The 17,473-nt window shown below is 40.0% G+C and overlaps 1 protein-coding gene across 1 annotated transcript in view; it reads right to left on the bottom strand.

The window, feature by feature from the left end:
• Positions 1–213: 213 nt before the first annotated feature.
• The window catches only part of ADGRF1 (adhesion G protein-coupled receptor F1), a gene marked incomplete at both ends in the record, with an annotated part of 31,510 nt that continues 14,250 nt past the window's right edge, over positions 214–17,473 (bottom strand). The window contains 7 exons of the mRNA XM_080916791.1: positions 214–287; positions 2,146–2,212; positions 7,360–7,419; positions 8,690–8,731; positions 10,566–11,939; positions 14,189–14,377; positions 15,596–15,759. Of these exons, the coding sequence (XP_080772917.1) occupies positions 214–287; positions 2,146–2,212; positions 7,360–7,419; positions 8,690–8,731; positions 10,566–11,939; positions 14,189–14,377; positions 15,596–15,759 (1,970 nt within the window). The remainder of the gene's footprint in view (positions 288–2,145; positions 2,213–7,359; positions 7,420–8,689; positions 8,732–10,565; positions 11,940–14,188; positions 14,378–15,595; positions 15,760–17,473) is intronic.

Here is a 17,473-nt window from a genome sequence, read left to right on the forward strand (position 1 = left end):
CGGTTCTGGGAAATGAGTCCAGGTCCTCTGCAAGAGCAACAAATGCTCTTAGCCGCTGAGCCATCTTTCCAACCCCAAAGTAACCAGTTTTATTCTCAGACTCTCACGTCACAAAGGCTCATCTGTTTCTGTCCATGTCTTTGCTGCCTGCTGTGTGGCTCTGAAAGACATGCTGCTCAAATTAAAAATGGCCTGTGATTGCGATGTGTGGCTTTATTCGGTTGATAAAAACTGGGTTAATGTGATGTCACTGGACGAATCTCCAGTATGAGAAAGTGCATACACGCCTGAAGGGGAAAAAGAAAACGAGGTAAGGCATTGCTGCAAGTCTTGATTTTAATATAAAATAAAATGGCAGAAAAAAGACTATGAGATGTCTTTGACCTGGAACTCATCCTAGGGTGATGTTCAAGAAAACCAGAGAACCTGCTTGGTTGAGACAGACAGCCCCTCACACACACCATAGAAGCTCGAGTTTGTCAACCATCTACCCCTGGAGATGAGAAATACTGTGCTTTTCAGTTACTTCTGGGAAGTAAGATAATGTAAACTTCAACTCAGTGCATGGTTTGCAGGAAAGAGTCCCAGAAATTGTCCCTCTTTTCCTCTGACGGGGAACAAATGTCTGGAAAGATGGCGCTCAAAGCACTATCAGGTTGGAGGCATGAAAACAGGAACTAAGAGGCAGGGCCAGTACAGTTTCTAACACTTGAACTATATTTGAAATTAAAGGATTCTTTTTTATTTTGAGAAGCTTTTTTTATTGTTTTGAGATTGTCCCCCATAGGCCCTGGCATTTGAACACTTGGTTCCCAGCTGGTGGAGCTGTGTGGGGAGGAGTAGGTGTGGGCTGATTGGAGAAAGTGTATCACTGGAGGTGAGCTTCGAGAATGTCAAGACTCAAGCCATTTCTAGTTTACCATCTCTGTTTCCCAATTGTGGTTGAAGATGTTATCACTCAGCATCTAGTTCCTGCCACTTGCTGTCTTCTCTCTAACATCATGGACTCTAACTCTCTGGAACCATAAGCCCAAATAAACTTTTTCAGTATTTGCCTTGGTGATGATGTTTTGTCCCAGAAATAGAAAAGTAATGAAAGATGTGGTCTCTTAAAAAAACCTGACTCTTCCTTCCAGTCATTATTGGCTACTAGTTCTTCAGCTAGGGAAAAAAGGTCATGAGCTGTTTTCCTGTCTTTGTTGGAAGTTTAGCTGTATTGATTTTTGTGCCGGTCATATATGTGCAGTAACAGCCATTATGAGTTTATGTGGGCAATAACCCACCATGTCCAGCAAATACTGTTTTATGGTAGATATACACTAAATTTGGTCCTTACACTCTTTCTGTCCTGTCTCCCATGATGATCTCTGAGCTGTAAGAGGAGAAGATGATATAATTTAGATGTTCCAATTAGAACTGAGTATGCCACATCTATAATTTAAATAGTTTTGATGATAATATAAGATGAATGTAAAATGGGACTAGAGCTATTAAATATGACTACAACTTGTAACATAATATGTCTCTTCTACTTCTTCCTCCACATTCTGCCTTTCATCCAAGAGGACTGTGACTCCAAGATATTTACGTTTCCAGTGGAAATCAATATGTAAATGCAGGAGGAAGCAATACTTTCTCAATGTCAAGAAGTATTGCACCTCCCTCCCCCAGGTTAGCTTAGAAAACAATAGGTGTTCATCATTGAACTTAAGCACACCATCACATGCTCAGTGGCTGGCATAAAAGAGATAACTCTCCAGTAAGGATTTAACTAGGGCAGGTTTACCATACTCTATAACCCCAAGGCTTTGATGATCAATGCTATAGGTGTGTGTGTCTGTGTATACATCTGTATGGTGTGTGTATGTGTGTGTATATGTGTGGTGTGATGTGTGTATGTGTGTCTGTGTGTGTGTGTGTGTGTGTGTGTGTGTGTGTGTGTGGTATGTATGTATATCTATGTATGTGTATGTGTGTCTATAAACACCAAATCCTCACCATTGCTTTATCAGCCCTGACCACAATCCAGAGGAGCTCAGATGCACAGCCGGCTGGTATCTTTTAATAATTATTATTAGATTCTCTTTGTAATTATAATATCTCATCATATCATTTTTTACATTCTTTGGCCATATTGTAACTCACCTCGGTGCTGTAGTATGTTGAAAGGCCTGAAGCATTTTGGCTTGCTAACTATATCTGAAGAATTTTGCTGCACAAAAGAACATCAATAGTTTATGTTAGGTAGTTGGCTGGAAATCAGCAGACTCAAAGATCATTGAGGTTTGGGGTCTCATTTGTAATCAGTTTCGGAACCCACTTCCTGTCTTCCTGCTAGTGCAGTAATTTAAGGAACAATTAAGAAGGGAAAAATAAAGCATTACAATTATTAGTCCTCCCCCACCCCCAAGACATGGTTTCTCTGTGAGTAGCTTTGGCTGTCCTGAAACGTACTCTGTAGACCAGGCTGGCCTTGAACTCACAGAGACCCACCTGGATCTGCCTCCTGAATGCTGGGATTCTGGGATTAAAGGCATGTACAACCACTCCCTGGACCAAATATATATATACAGATATAACTAGGGGAAATTAGAGGTATCTTTATTGTGGCTCATCAAGGGACGATATTTCCCCTTAGGAAAGCACAGGTATTTTTATAGACTTATTTAAATTTTTTATGACTCCTTTTAATCTGCCAGCTCTCATGATTTCAGGGTTTGGTGTTGTTTTATGGCAGCTCTGGCTAGCCTGGAACACATAGAGATCTTCCTGCCTCTACCTCTGCCTCTTAAGGACATGCACCCAGCAGTGGCGTGATCAAAGATCAGAATTTGAGTTGCATCCTTAACTGTGGGTGAAATTGTGGCTTTGTGGGAAATCAGAATACTAGTTGGGTTTGTCGGTCACTGTTGTGGTAAATATATCAGTAATCTTTCTGTTTACCTTTTACAATCCTTGGATACGAAAAAGCCCAGCTGGAAAGCTATCTGTCCAAGCAACTTTATGTAAACAGTACAAAGCCTCCCTTAGCATATAGGCTGGCACAGTGGTCCCTTTGACTGTTGTACAGCCTACCCCCTCAAATGATTAATGCCTACATTATGGTCTCTCTGGCCATTGTCTATTCTTACCCTATTAGAGTATTTTCTTCAATAATAGTTGATCTACTGTTCACCCTCACCCCACAAGAACGTAGTCCTCCACAATGATCTATCCTACCATTCACCTCTCTCATGATTGAGGCTACCTTGTATTATTCCCTGATAAAGCCTGTCTTTCTCCAGTGTTTCATCTCATGATGCTCAGTGTCACTAACAATCTTTTATTCCATGTTCATAATCTATGATTCTCTCTTAAGAATACAGAATTCTTACTTATTTATTTTTTAGTCTGCTTGTGTTAAAGTGTGCCTGAATTTATTTCCAAATGAATTGGTGTTTCTATATCTTTACAACTTCCAGAAACAAATGGGAAAAAGGCCGTGAAGGAGACACTGTCTCTTTTCTTGGCCATGTACATAATTTGTACATTTGCCACTAGAAGAGCAGAAAAACACCAATCCTAACATTCACTGTAAAAACATGACCCCTACCAGAGTGTTGTTTTACTTTTGTGCAACTTGTCATTCAGCTCTATGCAAGTTGATACAAAGATTATAAAAATTATAATAATTTCCTGGGTCTGGAAAGATGGTTCAGCAGTTAATAACACTTAACTACTCTTCTAGAGAAACTGGGATCAGTTCCCAGCACCCACAAGGTGACTCACAGGAATCTGAATACCCAATTCTGGCTTTTGTGAGCATCAAGCATCACACAGTGTGTACAAATACATGTAGTCAAAACACTCATGCACATGCAACAAAAATAAATAACTATTTTTTAAATTGAAACTGAAGCTGGGCACAGTGGCACATGGCTTTAGTCTCAGCACTTGAAGACCAAAGGCAAGTAGGTCTATGTGAGCTGAAGACCAGCTTGGTCTATGAAGCAAGTTCCAGGTCAGCCAGGGCTACATATAGGAAGTCTGTCTCCAAAAATAGATAGATAGATAGATAGATAGATAGATAGATAGATAGATAGATAGATGATAGATAGATAGATAGATAGATAGATAGATAGATTAAACTTAGTCATTAAACTGAAATAAAATCTTTGAGGAAAAGAACAAGCAATTATTAGAAAATATAAGTCTTAAGATACTTGACATTCTTCTCTAATTGTTAATACTTACTCATTCTCTCATACTGACAGGTTTTCTTTGCTAGACAGTGTTCAGGTGTTAGGAATATTGGAAGGAATCATTTCCATTCCTGTTCTTATTCCACATAACATGGAAGGTAAACCAAGAAGGAGGACACAGATAGAGCAATGATGACCTCCCAAGCAAGCCATGTAGGACTAGAGTAGATGGTCCTTCCTGAAAACGCTGTTGGCATCCATCCCTTCTACCACATCTTGTATTTTCAATGTCCCTTCATAGATCCCTTCCTCATCACGCTTTTGCCTCATTGCAGTGAATTCTCATCATCATACTCTAAGCTATACCTTCTTCTCAAGTTCCCTTAGTCAGACTCATCTTGTGTCATGAAAACAAGCCAATCTTGCCATCTCTATTTTGATTATGAGCCTGTCTGCTAGGGAATCCTCTTGGATCCTTTATCTTCATTCATTTGCTTCCCGAATCCCACAATTTGATTATTCTCTGCTCTCAGTTTTGTTTTTATTCCTTGTCCTCTTCCTTTCCCATGTTCTTCTCACTCACAAGTTTCTAGATAAGAACACTGATCTTACCTTTCTTGCTTTCAATTATGTCTACATGTATATATCAGTGTATATGTGCACAAGCATGCAATGATCATGGAGGCCAGCCAAAGTATTGAGCATGTTAGAAACAGGAAGAAATGCTGCCAGGCTTTTGAACTTTTGATTCTGTTTTATTTCAATTAGGGAAGTGCTTTCTGTCTTTGGTTTTCAATGAAGAAATCCCTGCCTTCCTGCTCTAAAGGACAGGGAGTTCTCAGCCTCATTTAATTCTCTGATGCATAATCTTTTCTGTAACTTCTTCCTTTTCCTGAGACTACACAATAACTTTAGTTTCACACCTTCTGGTTTCAAGGATCTGAGTTCAATTCATAATACCAAGGACCTGAGTTCAATTCATAATATTAAAACTGTAGAATGTAAAACTTCTCGGAGCCAGGATGAAAATTTCTTAAGACTTATGGCCAATGAAAAACAAGTCAAAGTATGGTGACCAAGATGGGCTACTATTCCTTACATTTGTAGCAGCATTTTCTTCTATGACATGAAGACCAAGGAAGCCCTATCATGATTTCCTCATTGAGTTGTGCTTTATTTTATTTTATTTTATTTTATTTTATTTTATGTGGGTATGCCATTTATATATGGATGCCTACAAAGGCCAAAAGAATGTGTCAGACCTCCTGGGAGTGGAGTTATTACAACCTGATGGTTAGGAGGCACCTAAGTTGGTTGCTGGGGACTGAACTTAAAACCTTGGGAAAAACAGCAAGTGCTCTAAAGCACCTCTCCAGTCCATTATTTTGTTTTTATTGCTTTTGTTTCATTTTATATTGCCCAAGATAAACCAAACTTTTTACATTTTAAGAGCCAGCCTTAAACTCCTGATCTTCTTTCCTACACCTCTCTAAACATTGGAATTATAAACTATAATTGGTCTATTATTGTGAAAAGACACCATGACCAAGGCAATTCTTGTAAAGGAAAGCACTTAATTGAGGGTTTAGTTCCGGTTACAGAAGGTTCATTCATTATCATCATGACAGAGAACATGAAAGCAGCCAGACAAGCATGATGCTAGAGTAATAGCTGAGGGCTATATCCTAATCCATGAGCACAGACAGACAGATAGATAGATAGATAGATAGATAGATAGATAGATAGATAGATAGATAGATAGATAGACAGATAGATAGACAGACAGACAGACAGACAGACAGACAGACAGACAGACAGACTAGGCCATGAATTTTTGAAGCCTACCCCCAGTGACACACCTCCTCCAACAAGGCCACATCTCCCAATCCTTATAATTCATTCGAACAGTTCCACTCCTAAACATTGGAACATATGAGCCTCTGAGGCCAATTCTTATTCAAGCCACCACAGTTGTGTACCACCACACATTTTAAAAACCTACTGTTGCTTATATATATATACCCTCTCTGAACACTCATATAAGTTTGCATACAATTAAGTTAGTTGGCTTTTTATCAAATACAGATGTCTCTACTTTAGCACTCTTTCTGAAAAGACCTCAATTTATTATTTTTGAAAGGCAAAAATTTAAACTAATATTGAAAGTAGAAAATACATGTGTGTGCGGTATGCTATAACACACTGTCCTCATGAGCATTTTTGTAAAAAGAATGAAACAGAAACACACTCCTCACTCCATCCCAACTTCATCCTGTCTGTGCAAATTCCTTGGGTTCAGAAATACAGACTTAAATGCTGAGACTATCGGGGACCAAAATAAATGGTGTTGTTTAAACTCATCTACTCACAGCAAACAAGGCAAAAAAGTTGGGGTGACAGATACACAGATGTGAGAAGAGAAAAGAATCTCCCAGTCCTACTGGCCAAGGATAAAATTCTTTTATGAATAAAGTTATGAATAACATTTACAGGCCCTATAAATACTAAGGATTCCTTTAACTTTTTTAACCTCTGTTTTTATCTCACTTAAATACTATACTTCAAAGACCATCTTACTGTGTTATTTTTTAAAAAGAAAAAGAAAGACTTACCTAATTTTAGCAATTTTAAAAAATCTTTTTACACTATAACTCCAAAGTTATCAAAATTGTACACATTCCTATTGTACACACTACAATATGACACACTTGAGAAGCTGCCCTACTGCAACTAGCCTCTTCTAGCTCCCCGTCCCCCTTCCTTAAAGCTCATGCTTAAATATGCATTAACATATTTTCTTACTAAACTCTAATCTTGCTTCATACTGACTCTCCGTGACTTCCTTTTCTGCTTTCTGTGTCAGGAATGTCAGCACAATGTACAGCAGGAGCTGTCTCTGAATGCACTGGCCTGCTACCAGTGGCAGGTGGCAGCACAGAGCTGCATCACCAGCAAGCCTGACACAGCACCATAGATCACGTGGGCTTCAAGTAAGCATAAGTAAGCATTTGTTCAGGTCCTCTTTGCTTTGTAGTTATTTCTTTGGCTATCAACCCAACCCAGACACCATGCTGATGATGGAAAACAAGGGCCCTCCATAAACAAGCTTGCCACAGATGACAAATGGGGACAAAATGCAAAATGGTTCTTTATGCATCAGAGTCGAAAGCCAATTTACCTTTGATGTTTGCTTCCAAGAGCTCAATGGAGTCAACTTGTTGGACAGAAGTTGCCGCAGCTGTCACGGGTATAGGATCAGTGGTGGAGAGAGAAAAATGATCGGGTATCAGCATTCTAAGGAGAAGCACCCTTTGAAATGGTTGCTTAGCAACATCACTCCTAGACCATTAGCATAAATGTCTAATAAATACCTCCCTAGAATCAAAACTAGAACAGAACAGGAAGCAATAGTATCAAATAAATGAAGCAATCCATGAGCATCCTGCAGTAATTGCTGGAGTAAAGTTTACCAGTGAAGGAAAGGGTTTCCTAACCATGCATCTGGTAGGAATGTGGCAAACATGTAAATGGGTAATGATATATATGACAAATTAGTTAGCAATAAAATCTTCTCTATTTTTAATATTTATTTATTTAATTATTTCCTGTGTTTGAGTGGGGTTTTTTTCCTCCTACATGTATGTCTATATACCATGCATGTGACTGGTGTCTATTAAAGTCAAAAGAGGCATCATGTTCCCTAAAATAGGAGTTACAGATGACTGTAAGTCACCATATGAGTCCTGGGAACCAAACCCAGAGCCCCTAAAAGAGGATCTAGCCTCAATAATTAAATCTTTTTGTCTTCTTGCTAAAGCATCAATTACTGCTGTTATCTCTTGACATAATTACTTGCTGCTTGGGAGGAAACATTAAACATAGTTCTCCACCACTTTTTTCTATTTATCTCTTAAATAAAACTAATAGACTTTCATTGGGAATTTTATTTAACATGAGAAACTACTTAACATCTGATAGCCTGGAAATGTGAGGATCATATTCTTTCTTTGTATTTTAAATAAATGGGCAAAGGAAATCAAGGCACAAAATAGAATTTATTCCCTTGGAAAGCAAATTAGAAAGAAATATTGCTGGTTTGATTGATTTCCTGCCTGCCTGCCTGCCTGTTTACTTACTAGCTGGCTGACTGGCTGGCTGGCTGGCTGACTGGCTGGCTGGCTGGCTGGCTGACTGGCTGGCTGGCTGGCTGGCTGGCTTGTTTGCTTTTGAGACAGAGCCTCAAAGCTCTAGCTAATCTGAAACTCTCTGTGTACTACAAGATAGTCAGGAACTTGTAATCCTCCTACCTTAGCTTTCTGATGCTGTAATGTTCACTTTACTTGTGGTTGTATCTAGATCGCTTCATCATCATGGATCACTTAGTTTCATTCTAAATGTGTCTGCCTTTTTTCAAATTTTACTAAGTACCCACTGTGTATATAACAAAGACCTTGGAACTAAAGGGAAGTCTTTATGTTTGTGGAAGGGAGAAGTGAATATACACATACCTTGTTATCCAAGAGAATTCCAAAACAGAAGATGAAAAATCCCTTTGACAAGAACCAAAAGCAAAGAGTAAATTATGTATATATTATATTGTTTTCTTTTCAGATAAGAAATCATCTATATACTGTATGATACAATTCTATCATAATGTCATGACATCTAATGCTCTAGTGTTGATTCCCCTCCCCTAACCTCCTCTTGGGAGGTAAAGCCTCATTCTATAACCCAAGCTAGCCTAAAACTTGTTAAATAGGTCAGGCTGGCCTCAAACTTGCAATTCTCTTGCCTCTATGAATGTTGGGGTGCCAGGCATGTACTATATGTTCAACTTGAACTTGTTTTTCTGACTGTTCTCCTGCTGGACTATAGGCTTCTAGAAGGTAAGAACAGTGTGAACTCAACAGTGCCTGGCAGATTATAAAGTGCTCACAGATTGTATTTCAGGAGTGTGTTAATGAGTGAGTAATTAAATGAAGTTGCAAACTTGTATAAAACTTCATCCTCTGGCATGGTGTCATTCAAACCCCACATAGCACCCAGTGGCTGTGGTACCTTAGTCTTTCGTTAGAACAGGTAGTTAAGAAGCATCCATCATGTACCTGAGATGACAACAGGAAGTGAGGTTCAGCACCCAGTAGCCATGAGGAAGAAGGTGGACTCCACGAGTAACCTTCTATTCAAGTGTGTCTCTTGAAAATTCTCATCTAAGGCAAATAGCATGCTACTTACAAGCCTGCCCTTCCTAGAGCTCTCAAGACTTGTCTCCACTGGATTCATGGTCTCCGTGATGACATCTATATTACCACTTGCCTATTTACTGCTGTATAAACTGGTGCAATGCCTTGAAGAAATTCTAAGCCTTTACTGAGTATGAAACACTATGTCAGGTGCTAAATTACATCTTGTAATCCTCAAAATCGCTCCGTGTTACTGTGATCCACACTCATCATCTGGGAGAATTTATGGATGAAGAGATTAAGCATTCAGTTGATATTTGAGAAAAACACACTTGATTCAAGAACCCAGAAGTGAGGCTACAGTTTCCATGACTCATTGCTTTAGGTGGTCTGGCCTTATATGCAATAAACCATGATGGAAGACTTCTTCCAGATACATACAAACCTAATGATTTGCTTATCCATTTATTCTGAACACTTTCTGACTACCAAATATAAAAGCCATCCTTCATACTAAGGATAGGCAAACTCTCTCTCTCTCTCTCTCTCTCTCTCTCTCTCTCTCTCTCTCTCTCTCTCTCTCTCTCTCTCTGTGTGTGTGTGTGTGTGTGTGTGTGTGTTTGTGTGTGTGTGGTATGTGTGTGTGTGTGTGGAGTAAATTGTGAGTCCTTTGGTATTGCAAGATACATAATATCTGTCTCAGCTCCTCTTCTATTGGAGAGAAAAAAGCCACAAGCCCTATGCACATTAGTGTGCATGGCTGTGTTGCAAGAAACTATTATTTACAAAATCTGGCTGTTGGCGTCAGGTTGCCAGCCCCTATTTATTAAATTCCAGGGACTTGCTTTGTATCAGTTGAGGTCAACAAGTACTTCTGAGTTATTTCTCTTCCTGTGCTTCATCAGATATTTGTACAAGGGAATGTAAACTGAGTCAACCACAAGAGAGATAGATAGTGGTTATATGACAGCTAATAGATTTGAGCTCCACAGTTGGTTACCTGGAATGTCTACAAGTTTTCTTCAGTATTATGTAAACTGCTTGGGAAAAATGGATGGGTGTGTCTTCTCGCTGTCTTGATGCGCTTTGTTTTGTAGACTTGTTGGAACTAAGGAGATCGGGCCATCTTCACCTACCAACCCTGGTTCTCTCCACTTATTCCAACAACATGAGTATTAATACATATGCTTATTGTTCTTACCTGGAAAGCATTAAGTAGAGCAAAAAGAACATGCCAAGCCATATTCTGGCTGTCCACCATTGTTCCTATGCCAAAGCCCCAGGTAAGCCCTAGCAGTGGGGTCAGCACGAGGAGGCTCTTTCCCATGCGGATGGCAGTGGCCTTATCATCTTGATTTAGTCTTTCTCCAACCGCTGGCCTCCAAAGCTTCCTGAGGACCAGAAGCACCACAACCATGTTCACAGCCACAATAGTCAATGCAGGAACAACAAACGCCAAGAGAGGTTTGCTCTTGTCAGACCAATTAAGCCAACACACATTGTTCCTTTTGTAGCTATTGCTAGGTTGGGTGGCAGCAAGGGTGATGATGGATATAAGGAGAGGGCATCCGTAGCCTAGACAGAAGCCAATAGTCATCATGGTAGGCACAGCCATATGATGAAACACGAGAATGATTCGATAAGCCAGCAGGATGCCGAGCACAAGCATCCAGAAGAATACGGCAAGGTAGAAAAAGTGGGTAAAGAATACAGCAGCCACACAGACTCCAGAAGGGCTCATAGAGGCATCCACAGTGGTAGCAATGATAAACCAAACATCAGCAATTAGGAGTGACAGGGCGATGTTCACCAGGCAAATGTTGCGTGTGTAAGAGGTTTGGCTTCTCTTGGTCTGCATCCAAAACAGAGACTCGATGATCAGGCATAAGATCAGACTTGCAACGGAGATGCCCAGCCCTATGTATGTGATCCATTTTACCACAGGAACAACTGAAGAGGGAACAAAGGGTGACATGAGCATGGAGAAGGAGGTCAGGTGACTACACTGGCACAGTACTGTGTCTGGAGTTTCGTTAACTAGGTGGCAGCCCGAATTGCTCCATTGCAAGTGGCTAAAATCCCAAAACACACAGCGAGGCTGGCTCAGGTTTCCCTTTATTTTGGAAAAGTTGAGGAAAATTTCACTGATGGAATGGTTTTGGATAAGTGTGGATATCACAGGACCATTGATCCGTGCATTTCCTCCCTGCGTGATGGGTAGAATGTTCCCAAAGGTCAATGAGGCCATGCTGATAATAGTCTTAGGATGCGATTTCTGGAATTGATCTGGTTCAATAAGCACGTGGCCTCCAATGGGCAGAGAGCCGTTTTTTTGTATCATTTTCATCTGATATTTGTAGCCCTGTGTGCTTTGGACTTGGGTCACTGGAATCCCTTCCCAGTCAATGAATTTTCGAGACAAACTAAGAGGCAGAGCTGTGGAAGGGATGAGAGCACTGATGTTTTCCAATGTCTCTAGTAGCTGGGAACCGGAGTCCTTTTCTTCTTGTAACAAAATCGTCCAGTTCGTTATGGAGGCCGAATCCAAGATATGATCAGCTATGTTGATGACATTCTGAAACAAGAAAACCAAAGTCACTTTAGGTCTTCTGAGACCAGGAAAGCCAGTGTCAAGGATGCTCATGTTGAGTTTGGGAAAAAGAATTGGTGAGTTGAGGATCATAGTAAAACTCAAAAATTACATTTAGTTCTGTCATTCCATATAGTAGAAGGATTTAGGTAAAGAAACTTGGCTCAAGATGGTAGGGTGTCTCAGTGGGTAAAGGTGCCTGCTCCAATCCTGGTAATCTGAGTTCAATTCCCAGAACCCATATGGTTGAAGGAGAGAGCCAGTTACCACAGATTGCCCTCTGGTCTTCATATGTATGCTGTGGAATGTGTGCAGGCACCTCCCCCACAGATACAAACTAAATAAAATGCTTTTTTTAAGTTGGGTGTAGAGTGGTCACCCCAAATTATCTGCAATCACAGTGAGGTTTCACTTCAGCATGAATGAATAAGCATCCCACATACACAGGCGTGCATTCCTTTAACTCTGAGATGGGAAGAGTGACTATGTTACAAGCCCAGGACAGAAGCATGACACTCAACATCCCCATTTTGTTCTTTTAGCTAACATTAAAATTTGTTTTATCTTATTATACTTTATTTTATTATTATCTCTCGAAAGTGTGTTTTTTTTTCTAATGAAAGACAGAAATGGGGTAGGTTCCAATGGGAAGAGAGCTGGGGAGGAACTGGAAGGTATAGAGGATGGGAAAACTAATCAGGATTTAGTTTATAAACAGCAACAACAAATATTTTCATATTTTCAATAAACAAAAGAACTTGTAAATTTATGCTGTGGATGTTCAAATTTTAATTTTTATTGTTGTTTACTGCATAAGAATATTCAATAGTGATCCTTAAGGCAGTGTAGTTTTCAATTGTTAGCTGGAGAGATGGCTCAGAGAATGAGAGCACTTACTGCTCTGTCAGAGGACTTACGTTTGGCCTCAAATTTACAATCTTCCGACCTCAGCCTCTCAAGTGCTAGAATTATAGACCTGTGCCACCAGGCTTTGACTGCCAATTTATTTTGAAAATATATATTTTTTTATAAAATTCATTCTGATTGCTGTTTCCCCTCCCAGTCTCTTGTAAACTCTGCTCCCTCCCAAATCCACCCCCTCTATTTCTCTCATTATAAAACAAATAAGCACCTAAATAATAATAATAATAATAATAATAATAATAATAATAATAATAATAATAATAATAATAATAATAATAATAACAAAATAAAACAAAGCAGAATAGTGCAAAACAATCAAATGAACAGAAAAAAAATTACAAGAAACATATACAGTCTCAGATGTACACACAAGTGCACACATAGAAATTCTATAAACCTACAAAATTGGAAGCTATAATATATGCTCTAAAGATCTGTAAGAAGAAGCAGGAAAGGCCTGACAAAGCATTATGAGGCAAAGAACCTCCAAAAATGCCACTGAGTTCATTTTGTGTTGGCCATTTCTAGTGCAGGGCATGGTGCCTGCCCTTAAGACTGGTTTGAGTCCCCAGTGAGACTCTGTTGAAGGAAGCATACTAGTTTTGTTAACAGTAGCATATAGTGAGAAAATATTAGCATGCCATTTTAAGTCAAAATTTAAATATCTAAACTGAATCAGCCAAGGGAGAGGAGTTCTCAGTTGTTCACTGTATACAATGAACACATATGATCAACAGTCTAAATTGAAATCTACCCATGAATGGGCTGCTTGTGAAGGTCCAGGCTTAAAGGAAAGGTAAGATTTTGCACTATTGAACATTGTCATTTATATCTCTTCTCTCCCAAGATCCCAAAATTAGTATGGAACCTTGGGCCCAATGTTTGCCAGGTCAACTTTCTGTTAATGAGCTACATACACCCCCAGTGTAGTTCTTTATATACTATGCAGTTCACTATATGCTTTGAGTTCATTGTATACTATGGAAAAGCCAATAAAACTCATGTGGGGACTACAACATGGTTTCTCTGTCTTTATCAAGAGGTTCCCCATCATCTAGACTCTTAGTACACCTCCTACAAGATTTTCATTTGAAGTGTGACCTTCAATCTGAGAGAAGTGGTACAGGCCTGTACTCCCAGCATTCAGAAGGCTAAACCGGGATGCTTTCCAAGGAGTTCAAAGCTATCCTGGACTGTGTATGGCATGCCCGGACAGCCAGAGCTACATTGTGCGACCCAGCCTCAAAAAAGCTAAAGAAAATAAGTTATCGATAAATAAAGTGAGCCTTTCAAGTGAAGAAAAGGCATACCTTCAGGGTCAAATTGGACACAGGTAAAGAGTTTGCCAGTGATAAAGATGAGATGTTGCTCAGGAGAGACACCACTGAGCCCAGGTTCCCAGCTGTGGTGGAGGGGCTTTGCTGAATGATGGCAGAAAGATTTTGCACCAAAGATGCCACATCTGCCTCTGTGATCTTGCCTGCAATCATCCTGAGTTCCTAAAAATAAAAATTAGCATAAATGATTAGATTCTAAGGGGAAAAACCCAGAATTCACAGTATTAGACTCAAATCGGATGTCTTAGCTATGAATCAAATAGTGCAGTGTATCAGGGGTAGATTATACAGTAGTGGAAACAGGGGCTGTGGTTCAGCGATTCTTATATTCTAGACACTGAGCTTAATACACAATAGGAAATTGATGATTTAGTGTCTTAAACACTCTTTGAAGGAAGCTGTGTTGTTTGATATTTTAGCACCATGGAAGCTGGATCATGGAAACATTGTCTGAAGGGTATTTTCAAATACATCATAATCTCAGCTACAGAAAATAGATGATCTGCAGGATTTGGTGAATTGGCAAGAAGTACTCAGCTAAATGTGGTTCTGCCAATACTAATCTTGAACTTCCTGTACAGGGTGAAGAGACACAGGACACGTGTCAATTTGACTTCTGGGCTTGGGTCAATCCCCACTGTGTCACTGGGTTTAGAATCTCAACTTCCCTCTCAGCCCATATCTGCTTCTGCTATGCTAGGGTAACCTGGAAAGCAGCAAGCAGGAGTGTTTGCAAAAGCTGACCCAGGATCGTGGATCCCACCCAACCCACTTTCAGTTATTTTGTTTTTTTAAACAAAGCTAGAGTAAAACCCATAACATTGGACTATGAATCAAGTGACTGTTTTTAGATTAATGTTACTGTTGCCAGATGTACAACTGGCTGATTGGTTTTTTGTTTCCTGAATGTGTGTCTGTGTGTGTGTGTGTGTGTATGTACACATATACATTACACATACATATACAAACTTATGTGATGGGTAGACAAAATAGCTTTTAAAATCTATTGAAAGGGTCACCCATGTCCAACCTACTCCCTATTCCAGGTGAAGATATTTATATATTCTCACTTATATTACATACATTGCCTTGAATCATGCTTCCCTTTAATCTTCAACTCCAAGGCCTCCTGAATTTCCAAGTATGCCTGCGTCGCTTTAGCATCCATTGTAACCCTTATTGTTGAGTATCTTTGCTGAGACAAAGCCATTAGACATTTTCTGGCTCTGTCAGTTGTCCTTACAATCCCTGGTTAACCAAAACCCAACAGAGCCTTCCTGTTCAAAGACATCAATAGTCACCTTTGACCCTCTACCTAGCCAGAATCTCTGGACGATGCTCACTGTGAAAATTAAACTCCCTTAAAAAAATATGTGTCACCTTCTTCAGTTCGTCCAGCTGAGAGAGCATACAGGACTCCCTGGTGATCTGCCACCCAGAGGACCGGCACCTGACCGTTATGCTTCCTGTGAAGCCACTGCTGCAGGGTAGAGTGTGTTCCTCACTCTCAGACCCGAAGCCAAAGGAGATGCTGTGACATCGAGCTGGAAAATAACAGACACAGGGGAAACAATGACTCCAGAGCATTCCAGCACTCTTTAAAAACGGGTTTAAACATCTTAGAAGTTATATTTCTAGATTTAAAACCCAGGTAAAATTTGGAAGTACGAGTACACTGTTGATGCCCAAAGAGCATCCTCAGTCCCCATTCTTTTTCCTCATCTTCCTGCTCAGGATTTCTCCTTCCAGGGATCTGACAAATGCCAGAAACTTTGTTCTTAGTGGACTATCAGCTGGTTAGTGTTACATGAACACAAGGCATGATGTAATCACTTAAGAAAACACTAGAAAGCAGGAGATGGCTCGGTGGGTTAAGCACCTGCCATGCAAGCTTGGCTATGAGAGTTCAGATTCTCAGAACCCACATGAATGCCAAGTGGGCACAGCAACCCACCCGAAATCCTGCCAGCATTCAGGAGATAGAAACGGGACATTTTCAGATCAAGCTGGCTAGCCAAATTTACTGGAAATTGTGAGCTCCAGATTCAGTAGAAGACCCTGCCTTAATCTATAAGGTGGAGAGCAACTGAGGAAGATACCCAACATCGACCTTGAGCCTACACACCTGCATGCACCCATACGTACTTGTGCAAACATCCATACACACATCAACAAGCCCATCACAGAAACATAATGTGTGTGAGGGAAAAAATACTTGACAATCTTGAAGATGCCAGAGAACAAAATATGATAATGTGGTTGGAAGATGGTCACGGGGGTGTGACCCCTCCTGGCATAGACTTATTTCAAAGCTGCTTCTACTAAAGTCACCAATGACTCTCAATAATAGCTTCTCCTGTGACTGGAACTGGTAGATGGCATCATTGGAAGCCAGCTCCTCAAGGCCTGGAATTTTTATATCAATGCTCTGTTTTAAGTGTCTGGGTGTATCAGATAATATGTGAATGTTTGCTGAGTGAATGTGGTTGGCAGATGCTAAAAGAGTTTGTGGCAAGAGATGCCTAAGGCTGAGGTTTAAAAGTAAAAACAAATACACAACATGAATAGCTAACTGCAAACCTCTGGTCTCCATCTTATATTTCTTGTAGACCTAACCCTCGATTACGAATCCCTTTGCTGACTCTCTAAAACCACTAGAAACTGCACACCATTTCTCAGCTTCTGTAACAGCAATAGATTATTATGGATTTCATACATAAGTAAGATCACTCTCTGTTGCTCCTTCTCTTTCTGGCTTATTTCATTTAACACAATATCCTCTAGATTTAGTCACATTTCCACAGGTAACACAAATCATCCTTTTCAAGGGCTGAAGGTTATTTGTATTTCAAAATAGCAGGGAAGAGGATGCTGACTCTTTCCTTTGCAAAGAAATAATAAATGTTTGAGGTGATAGATGTGCTAATTGCATACTTATATAATATGAGAAACTATAAAAACAGTACATTATAATCCTATAAATATTCATGGCTATTATATGTTTAATTTTTTTAAATTAAAAATTTAGACATAAGGGTTTATATCCCTAATCCCAGGAATCAGAAGGCTGGAGGTGTTGGCTTGAGCATTGGGAGCCAGCTACAGAGAGAGACTGTCTCAAAAAGTGGGAGAGAAAGGAAGAAGAAGAGAGAAGGGGAGGGGAAAGGAGGAAGGAGAGAAGAGGGGAGGGGAGGGGAGGGGAGGAGAGAGGAGTGGAGGGAGAAGAGGGGAGGGAAGAGGAAAGGAAGGGAAGAGAGA

The sequence above is a fragment of the Micromys minutus genome, assembly GCF_963924665.1.
Source record: "Micromys minutus genome assembly, chromosome: 5".
Classification (NCBI taxonomy): Eukaryota; Metazoa; Chordata; class Mammalia; order Rodentia; family Muridae; genus Micromys; species Micromys minutus.